The sequence below is a fragment of the Phoenix dactylifera genome, chromosome 8, assembly GCF_051530095.1.
Source record: "Phoenix dactylifera cultivar Ajwa chromosome 8, Ajwa_hap1_PhDact_Kaust_v1.1, whole genome shotgun sequence".
Classification (NCBI taxonomy): Eukaryota; Viridiplantae; Streptophyta; class Magnoliopsida; order Arecales; family Arecaceae; genus Phoenix; species Phoenix dactylifera.
Window position 1 is genome coordinate 18,273,172 of NC_143197.1, and position 10,348 is coordinate 18,283,519.

The 10,348-nt window shown below is 38.4% G+C and overlaps 1 protein-coding gene across 1 annotated transcript; it reads right to left on the bottom strand.

The window, feature by feature from the left end:
• Nucleotides 1–267: 267 nt before the first annotated feature.
• On the bottom strand, nt 268–9,885 carry LOC103720839 (homeobox-leucine zipper protein ROC2-like). Its single transcript, XM_008810765.6, has 12 exons — nt 9,237–9,885; nt 7,869–8,116; nt 7,171–7,288; nt 6,660–6,848; nt 6,132–6,578; nt 5,932–6,033; nt 3,262–3,462; nt 2,885–3,059; nt 2,488–2,759; nt 2,120–2,215; nt 1,495–1,889; nt 268–685 (listed from the first exon to the last, which is right to left on the bottom strand). The coding sequence occupies exons 1-11, from the start codon at nt 9,336–9,338 to the stop codon at nt 1,518–1,520; spliced, it is 2,322 nt and encodes a 773-aa protein (XP_008808987.3). The 5' UTR covers nt 9,339–9,885; the 3' UTR covers nt 268–685; nt 1,495–1,517.
• Nucleotides 9,886–10,348: the final 463 nt, after the last annotated feature.

Below are 10,348 nucleotides of genomic sequence, written 5' to 3' on the forward strand. Positions count from 1 at the left end.
TTTATCATGAACTTTAGTTTATGCTTATCAGACCCCCGCAGCCAACAATAACGAGGGCTATGGGCAACAGTAATCCGTCGACTCTCCAATCACATTTGATCATACCACTGGACTTTTCTCTTTTTTTTTGTTTTTTTTTTTATTTGATGGTAGACTCCATTGGACTTACGAAAGCAAACGACATAGCACCATTATTATAGCGACTTTCTTAGAGAGAGAAAGAGGATGCATGGAAAACAACGCATCTGAAGCTTCATTGCAAGGGGATAAGAGAAAAGGTATCATACTGACATGTTCTACCATAAACTCTTAAAAATAAAAGGGGAAGCAAAGTCACTTGGAGGATTAGGCAGTTAATTCAACTACAGTCAGCAACACAACAAAGGGATGAAATTGGCTGAAGAAAGTGACACAGAAAGCACGAAATGTATCATGTTTGTCCACAAAGGGAGGGAAAATACATGAAAAGAGAATTACAAAGAGAAGTCTTCCAAAACCGAGAGAGGTAGTAGTTGTCAACCAAGGGAAAGTCAATACCCGAACCAACCCCCCTTGCATAGTGGTGGTGGGGGAGTGCTTGTAATTGAATTGACCAACAAACAAACCAACACCACATGGCAAGGAGAGTCTGAGGTGCGTTCTTGACTTGCCACAAATAAAGCTCCAAACTCCTCCCCTTCCTCTCCTGCTCATCAGGAAAAAAGAAAAAGGAAAAGAACAGGAAGAAAAAAGGAACATGGTTAGAGGCTAGTTAGACTAAATTATTTACTAATTTAGATCTAAATCACCAGGAGAGCAATAAGAAACATCCAATGAAAAGAGAATCGGGTTGAAAATTAAGTATAATTAGCAAAACCAAATCGTACAAACGGTTTTAATGACAATAATACAAACTTAGAGAAAAATTTACTCTCCACCTGTTTTCTGTGAGGCAGTAAAATTTTCAAAAAGGAAAACTGAGCAGGTGGTAAGCGTTAAATTTTCACCATCATGAGAAAAGCAAAAGCTTCCTTTAAATTCTCACTGCAGGCATTATATAAATGAATTTTGTGAAGACAGAAAATCAGATTAAGAAACCTTCAGTTCCCTATGCCATTTCAGCACTTCCTAAAGTCCAAAGAAATCCATAATTCTATAATATACTAATCATAATCCCTAAGTACATAAATTTCTTTAGCTTTTCCTTTATACAGCACAATAAAGATTCAGGAACATAACAATTTCAAACCAAAAGCCCGTATGCATAATATTAGAACCGTTAAGATTCTACATCCCTTCAAACACTTCTAGTTACGTTCAATATCCCAAAAAATAAAAGAATCTAGACTAAAAAAGCTCAAAATTCTGATGTTACGAACTCCTCATGGAGAAACTAATCTAGAAGTAACCTTATTTCAAGGAGAGAAAAAATGAAAAGAAACTAAATTCAAGGAAGAAAAATTGAAAAAAAGAAAAAACTTCGGATCACTTAGTTCTGAAAATGTTTAATCTTACCTTTATATTTATAGTCTTTAGGCTTACTGGGCGCTTTCACCCGAGACCGCAGCCTTGATTCTTTCAACAGTACAAGCAATGAGGCTGTTAACTGTCGCTACCGACCCAAGTGAGAGTTTGGCAGTTGGAACCGAGTCCACGAGGATTTGGAACGCAACGGTCAGGAGTGATCCACCAGAACCAACCTCCCCAACGCCACCACCTTGCATCCCAGTAGGACCATCAGGGAGGATGGCAAAGCCTGATGGCAGAAGTGCAACATAATCCGGGTCACCGCCACTTAAAACCACATTCATAGCAACCATATCCACTGGAGCATAGATCACGTAGGAGCCTGTTGGATCAGTGCAGCTCTCTTGTAGTATCAGCATGTTGCTCTGGTTTGAGTTTGCGCTCTAAGATCATATCATTGAGTGAAGCATGCTTAGTACATTTAACTCATGAAGTGGTGCGAAATAAAGAAGTGTTTCCATAAAAGTTAGAAAGCAAACAGTTGACAAAAATGACCTAAATTTTGATTATCTGAAGTTAGACTAAATGCATGAAGACATGGAAGTGCAATCTAGTGACAAAAGGTAAGAAAGACAAAAAAAACTGAACAAATTTTTGATATTTATGAGCTTACATTGACGCGGAGGAGAGAGACGCAGTTGCCGTGATCTCGGCCATTGGCGATGTGAGCCATTTCCTGAACTACACCGCCATTGGAGAGGATATCCCACTGTCAATACACCAATAGTCCAGAGAGAAGTGCGATGTTTAGTGTTTCTTATCTCCCCTTTTCACCCAAATATATTATTATTGCAACCGTAGAAAGTATTATTCCCCTTATACTACTATAATACCTTAATATATAACTACATTACAATGAGAACTAGGTTCCAAATCAGTAACAACACTTATTGTATTGCACTTCTGAAATAAAATTCGAGCACATTTCAGCCTCATTTCTGAAGTGGAAAAGAATATATTTAGTTATTCTGAGTGGAATACCTCACTGCGAGAGCTCTCATTGCGGAGGAAATCAAAGACCCTCTTCGGTGGGACAGGAAGCCAGAAGGAAGTGGCAGCATTAAGGACAATACCAGGTGGTCTGCCAGGATCATCGACGCTCTTTCTAGTCATGACCCTTACATCCTCTGCACCACTACCAGATAAAGTAGTCCATTGATGGGTTGTTGAGGCAGTCACACCACCGCAAAAGCTTATAACCATCCTCTCAGCTAGCTTCAACATGCTCTTCCTCCCTTCTGGAGTAGTTATCACTGTGATACCAAATCATCAAAAAAAAAAAATCATAATTCATGGATCAAAGAAAAAAAAGCATATATCCACTATATGCTTCATATCATAATTGAACTCATTCTGAAACAAAAGAATGGATCATTACCACCAATGTCCCCGGAGGGGATGTTACTAGCCATTACACTTGCTAGGCGCTCACACTGTCGATCCAAAGTGCTGACCCACCGTTTCGCACCAAAGGCTAGGCCTGAGTTGACCAAAGGCTTGTATATATTGTGAACAGACCTATCATCTACTTCAACATGTTCAACCCAAATCACCTATGAAATGTTTTTAGAAAACAAGATATGTTATATCAATTCCAATAAGATAGAGATCTAAGATAGCGAAAGGTAATTTTGATATGGTTAGGTGGCAAATAAAAATTTGTAGAGCTGATTTCAGATAGATGGGATAAGACATGATTGACAGGATCATGTTTTGATCTGTACCAAAATCAACTATGTCCACATGATTGTTTACCTTTGAGTAACCATTTGGCATTTCTTGAATTAAGCAGCCTGATGGCCTTCTTCGACATCTCGATGTGGGGCTTGGACGTAAGCTGTCCAAGGAAACATCAACTACTGCCCAGGTTCCATCAGCATGCTGCTTGCAATACCTCACAAATAAACTCTCACGAGTCGGAACCAGTGGAGATGGTACTTGGAATTCCGCTGACATCTGACAGTTGAAATTGGTAAGGTCTTTGTTCTTGTTAAACTGGAACAAAAACTTAACAGAAGATTCATGAGGACAAGTTCTTTTTTTTTTGTTAAGAAAATAGGAAGCTGTCCATGAGTAATAAGCAAGATTTAGTACATGATACGGATACCAGCCTACCAAGAGAACACTCTGGAGGTATTTTCTGATGTAGAGAGGCTAGATAAACTTGAATACATAATGTCCAAGTCAACAATTATATTTTTATTTCCACCAAAAAAACAACTATATGATTACAATTTGTATTAAGTTAGAAAAGTAATTTTGAAGAGTTGGTCAGTTCAATATTCTTTCTGAACATGATTACTCTTTCAGAACATGATTTCTCATTTCAAAGTCCTCACAAATAAACTTACCAGTGTTATTTTCTCACGCTTCTGGAACAAAAAGGCATGGAGTCTAGTAACAGGAATATTTAAGGCTATCACATTTTGTTGTGTCAAGTTAAATATTTATTATAAAAAATATAAAGGTGGGATAATCAGAAAAGAGTCTTTATTTGTGAACAATAAGGTAATGAACTGGTACTCTTTTTTTTTTTTGGAACAAATGCAAGTTATTTAAATCAGTTTCATACGGAAGATGTTATTTATATCAAACTTTAATTTATTGTCCATTCGGCATTAGTGCTCCTTGAGGCTGATTTCTCACATTATTATTAAATAATTAAAACCAGTTATCATTGCGAACAAAATGCAAACCTGTTTTAACATGCCTATATATACTCTTGTGGTTGCACCCCCTCTTCCATTAGAAGAAGGTTCTAACCTTGGGTAGGATTTCCGCAAGTGTTTGACATGAATAATTCTTCCATCAATTCTATGAAATTATTGATGGTGCAAACATCATTATTTTCAAGCAAATAAAATGAATGATATATAATATAACCTATCAATTTCTTTTAGAAAGTTAATAGAACATTGCTTAAATTTCAGTTCTATACATAAACCAGATGGTTAAGAAGTTTTACTTGGTTTTGTACTACAATCTCAATTTTCTTTAAGAAAAAAACTATGGGTACACCACCTATTCAAAATTCTTGCAGTACCTACTTGGGAAACATCACCCAGTGTCGGGACCCACATAGGTAGACGATGCACTAGGTAGATCTTAAGTTTTTATATGGGACTGAAGAACCCAAATAACAACTACCTAGCTTACGTTTTTAGGCAAGGCTCTAGGTTATTACAAATAGTTATTAAATCGGACTCGGCTTATGGCCTTTATGGACAAGCTAATCTTCTTATTGGTGATTGGATTTGAATTGATTTAGATCCTTCGCATAGCGATGATGACAGGGCTTAAAATAGGGAAACTATGTGAGGACCCATTTAATTCTACATTGGCTATGCACTGTGTACATCTTAGGTACTTCTAGAGGACCAAAGAACTCTATTAACTTCTGGCTAGTCTTTTAAGATGAGATCTTGGGTTGTTGCACCCAAATTCTAAAACCTCCTTCCTTGTGGAGGAGCGTACAACAACTAAACTGCTATAGATTTTTTTTCCATCAGATAGGATTGTATATATGAGTCTAGTTCTATCTAGTTGGAGGTTGTACTACATTTTTTTTCTTTTACAATTGGTTTCTATCATGTTTTACTTCTTCAAGAATGCAAGCTCCATTTATTCATCTCCAAACATTCTTTAGACACTCATCAGTGACCATTTTGTTGTAGTCTAAAAAGCCTCTTCAATTGCACTACCAATATCTTCCTCACAAAAATACTTATTTCAATAAACAATGTCAATATGTTATACATTTCTAGATGCAATCAACTGGCAAATATAATTTAATTACAAAATATCATATGATAACATACAGGATATATAATTGCTGGTACACGGCTTAGTAATGCCATAAATACACAACATACATAACATTGATTACTAAAGTACCATGTAGTAATTAACCATCACATTTATTGTATAAGTATCGCCTTACTAATGGAATTGAGAAACAAAAAATAAATTTTATGACACCTTTGGACCAAGATACATACCAATTTATGGATACGAACATGTTGGAAAATAAACTATTTAAAGTAGTATAGCTTTCAAAAAGTCAGTCATTCAAGGCAAAGAAATAATAAGCTCTATGACGTCAGAACCTGTAAACATAATTATTAGAATTTAAATGACATTTTATTACATTTAAAATGTTACATTTATATTGAATTAATTATCAACAACCCACGAGAGAAGAATTCAGCTTCAAATACTAATTGCTTTCTGAATTGCTCCAGTATATAACTTATTGACACATAGAACAGCTCAACGAATTATAACTGTCTCTAAGAATAAAAGAAAAAGGTTGTGTTTTTCCATTTTAGCTAAATTATTTCAATGTTTTTGAAACTATTAATATTCTTATTAGGGGCTAAACATGCACACACATGCACGCATAGAGAGAGAGAGAGAGAGTTATACCACTTGCAGAGCTCCATTATAATTTCCTGCTACTCCTGTTGACAGCACTTCCAAAGTTATAGCTCTTGACACGATGCTAGAAAACACCATGGACCATTGATTCTACAGAAAATCAAGATGTTAGATAACCAATTGCAAATCCACAATCAAAGAACAAACAGATAACTTCAGAATTGTGCTGAATGTACAAATCCTCATACCACATCCATAAGCATCTCGAGGAGATTGATGTGATTCATGATTACAACAGCAGTGTCACGAGAGGCCTCTGACTTCAATCCAAATGGTTTAGGACCAATGCCTCTCGGGAATGCCCTGACATATTCCTCTTCATTTAGAGTCTCAGTTGAGCAATCCAGCCCCGGGGTCCAAAGTGGCTCACAAAGCTGTGCCATTCGAATGAGCTCCTCCATTGCAGCCACTGCAAGCTCGATAACCATTGGCTTCTCCATCTCGGGCTGTCCAGAAACAGTCCTAAGTAGCTCCCCAGCTCCAAACATTTCACCTCCAATGCCTGGTTGGACCCCGAATGCCCCACTCACACCAAGATCCATTGGTGAGCGAGAAGCTAATGGAGAAGAGAGTAGTGGGTATGACACCATTGGCTTCCCAACATACTTTGCAGCTATTCCAGATATCCGATCAATCTATTAAACACAACCAGAAGAGTTTTAAAGTAATGCAATTCACCGATGCTCTTTAAGCTTTTATTGAGACGAATCCCTTACCTCCTCCCTTAACCGAGCATTCTCGATCCTCAGGTGGTGTTCATCAAAGGACATCTCCCCAAGGGCAGCGGGGCCACCACAGTTGGGGCATGAGGCATTGCTAAGGGCTTCTTTGTACCTCAAGTTCTCAGCCCTGAGCTTCTCATTCTCGGTCCTTAGTTGAGTGTTCTCATGCCTCTCCTGCTGAGTCTATAAGGAGAGTAAGAGGGAAAGAGAGATTAGAGGATGACATGAAAGAAGAGTAGAGTGGTTTGTGCAGTAGAATTAGCAGAGAAAGCTAAGAATGGTTACTATAAATGTCTACCCATGCATATGATATACTAATAAGCTAATACTGTGGCACAGTAACGTTTAAATGTGTCAAGAAATAGAAGTATATTTAGCAAGAACGTTTTCAGTGGCTGGTACTCAGTGCAGTGAGCTAAAAAGGTGGTGTTCCTTTTAATTTCTCCTCCTCCTTTTGCATTTTTTTTTCTTTTTCTTCCTGTTGGTGGATGGTGGAGGTTTAAACCTTCATTTGGGTGCGCTTGTTTTGGAACCAGAACTTGACTTGTAGGGGTTCTAACCCAAGCTCTCGGCTCAGCTCCTTTCGCTGCTTGTCATCAGGGTGGGGGCATGTCTTGAAGAAACTGAGAGGAAACAAAGGGTATGATTAGTGGATTCACAGCCGAAGAACTAATAAGTAGGCTCTTTGCTTTAGTTCTCTCTTTTTTAATGTTCAGAAAACTACAGAATAATGCACAAGCCTAGAAGAATATAGTATATCAGCAGAGTAAAAATCCAAGTAAAACTGAAATTGGATTTCTCTTTTTTATTGCTTTTATTCCATCTAGAAAAAAAGTAGGAACTTAATGTTAAAAAAGAAAAATAGAAAGAAGTTTCTCTTTTTTTTGCTAGTAATTCTATGTATCAGAAAGACTTAAGAAATGTCAAATCCAAGGAAAAATATGAGTTTAACGAGTACGAATGATGGAGGTGTTGGGGTTTGTTTCTTTTCTTTCAAATGTGCAACAATAAATAAAAAATCTGTTTTTTAAAAAATTATTTTTGTTGTAGGGAAAGCAAACTATGGAAAGAAAGGAGGAGGGGGAGGGAGGGAGGGAGGGAGAAAGAGAGAGAGAATTTGGAGAGTATAGTGATAAGAAATTAGCAATAATACTGCCTTTTCTCTGATTTCTTTGGTGATATGAAAAGAAATCAGAAAATTACTTCTCCATCTCTTGGATCTGATGCTGGGTATGGCGGTGGTAGCGCTTCTTTCGCGGCCGCTGGTTGGCATCCTGGTCATCACCGGAGGCCCCCTCGATATTCTCACTCCCCGACTTGCTCTCGAACTCCTCTTCCCGAGTCCTTACCATCTCGCTCTCGGCCGTGGTTGTCTGCGGGATCTCAAAAAGCTGATTCTGTTGCTGGTGCTGGTGTTGGAGGGGGAGTTGCTGCCCCTCCAGAATGTTTGGCTGCAAACATTTACAGACAAAAACACACAAACCATTCGGTCTCTATTTTTTTCCAATAATCAGATTCTCTTTAAAATACGAAGAAGAAAGCAAGAAAGAAGGAAAGAAAGAAACAAAATACAGATAAAAGCACATGTTTGGAAATATACAAGAGAAAGGAAAAGAGAGAAGATGTTGTTATTTCTAATCGTCTTTCAAACCCACCTCCTGAAGTAAGGGATAATTTGAAATAGATGATGTAAGTAGAAAGATGAATTCGCTGCCAAAACAGCTTAGATCTACCAAGAATGCTTCCGAAGATTGACGGTTCCAAAAGAAATTTTGAAAGTGGATGAAGTACATGTACGAAGTAGAGTGAAAGATGAAGAAAGAAGAACCTTTTATATTATAAAATGAGATCTATGTCTCGAGAAATGGATGCCGTATCAAGACAGCTTCCCGCCCCCCATCCTCTTCTCTCTCTACATTAAGAGATCAAGAGGAAACTAGAGGAAGATAATCGAGAATGTCTTCTCTCACTTTCTTTCTCTATGTATAGATGGTATGAAAGGACTCACCTCTTGCTCTCTGTTAAGCATATGTATGAAGTGAAGAGTAGACAGAAGGATGAAGAGATCTATGTCTAGAGAAATGGGAAATATAATATAAAAATATATGGCCCCCTCCCTCCGCCACCCCCTATCTCTCTGAGAGATCAAGAGGAAAATAGAGGAAGATCAGAGAGAGTATGTCTCTCTCTGCGTAGGTGTATTAACAGTATGAGAGGACTCACCTCTTGTTCTGGATAAGAGTAGTACTGGACGGTTCACCTCTAATTTTGCTTCTCAGCAATCGAAGAGGATTTAGCCTCAAAAGGCTAAAAACACCCACCTAATGACAACCCGTTCCCCTTAGAAACCCCCCCCCCCCCAGAACTCAAACCACAAATAGAAAAAGCCCAACAAGCCAAGCAAAACAAGGAGGAGTAGAACGGTTCGATTACAAGCACCTATATCAGCCTAACACACACTGCATAGCCTCTCAACATAGAGACCATCTATACCACTGTCGGGGAAAAAAGAAAGAAAAAGAAGGAAACAACTGAAGAAGAATTCAGAAATGACTTTTTTCACTTGCAGACCTGACCAAGGGACAGCGCTGATGAGGACCCGAAGCTGGCACCGGCGTTCCTCCCCATCATCGAAGGCACATGTCTCGCCGGAATCATGATACCTGCAGGCATATTTCTCTCTAACAAACCCTAATTCTACTCCCCCTTCCCTTCTCTTTCTGTATATCTCTACCTTTATTTCTCTTCCTGGACTTCTCTTCCTTTCAGATGTGCTTCGGTTCGTGCGCAGCGCTAACGGAGGCTTGCATGTTGAGAAGAAGAGACATAACACGCTTTGGTTTCCAAGATGAATACTGGACATAGAAAGAAAGAGGAGAGAGAAGATAGATATATAGAGCCTTTGACACCAGATAACTCGACACGAACTAAGATGTTAGGGAAAAAATATGCAACTATCTCACTGATCTCTAGGACGGTCTCCCTCTATCTCTTTCCTCTCTCTCTCTCTTTCTTTCCTTCTTTTTGGGAAAAAAGAGGAAAAATTTGGGCTTTAGTGCATGCAAGGAAGAGAATAGAGAGACTTTTGAGGAGAAGGTACCACAAGAGAAGCCATGAGAAGGGTGGAAGAAGGTGAGAGGGGAAGGGGAAAGGGAAAGGAAAGAGGAAGAAGGAAAGGAGAAAAGTAACAGGTGGAGAGGATGTGGTGAGGAGTTATTGCAGAGCGCATTGAGAGGGTGCAATTGCATTTATTGAGAGAGGGTGGTGTTATTGCTCGAGAGAGAGAGAGCGAGAGCGAGAGCGTATTTGCTTTAATTTTTTCCACAAGATAGGTATATGGTGAAAGGGATGACGGCTACCAACTTCTAAGGTTACTGAGTTGAGAGAAGCTCTACTTTACTGTGTCACTTGTTAGGAGGGATTCATGTGGTTCTTGATCAAAGATACGAACTCTGTACACAGAAATATACTTGTGGATACAGGTGGAGCACTTATTTACTCTATTGTCCTATCGAGTACGTGAAAATAGATACACAGTAAAAGAAGGGTTATGTTTGTTAATACTATGTTCAAGTATACTTTTTGACGAAGGCATATTTTACAGAAGGAGAAACAAAATTAAGATACCATGTCCGAGATGGAAATGAGAAATATTTCATTTGATAAAATTTGGATGGTATTTG

Excerpts from the sequence above, each read along its gene's own strand:
- LOC103720839 (XM_008810765.6), bottom strand. The coding sequence starts at position 9,338 with ATGCCTGCAGGTATCATGATTCCGGCGAGACATGTGCCTTCGATGATG. Across the intron at positions 6,579-6,659 it reads ATGCTCGGTTAAGGGAGGAG|ATTGATCGGATATCTGGAAT; the intron begins GTAAGGGATTCG and ends TGTGTTTAATAG. Across the intron at positions 2,216-2,487 it reads ATGAGAGCTCTCGCAGTGAG|TGGGATATCCTCTCCAATGG; the intron begins GTATTCCACTCA and ends GTGTATTGACAG.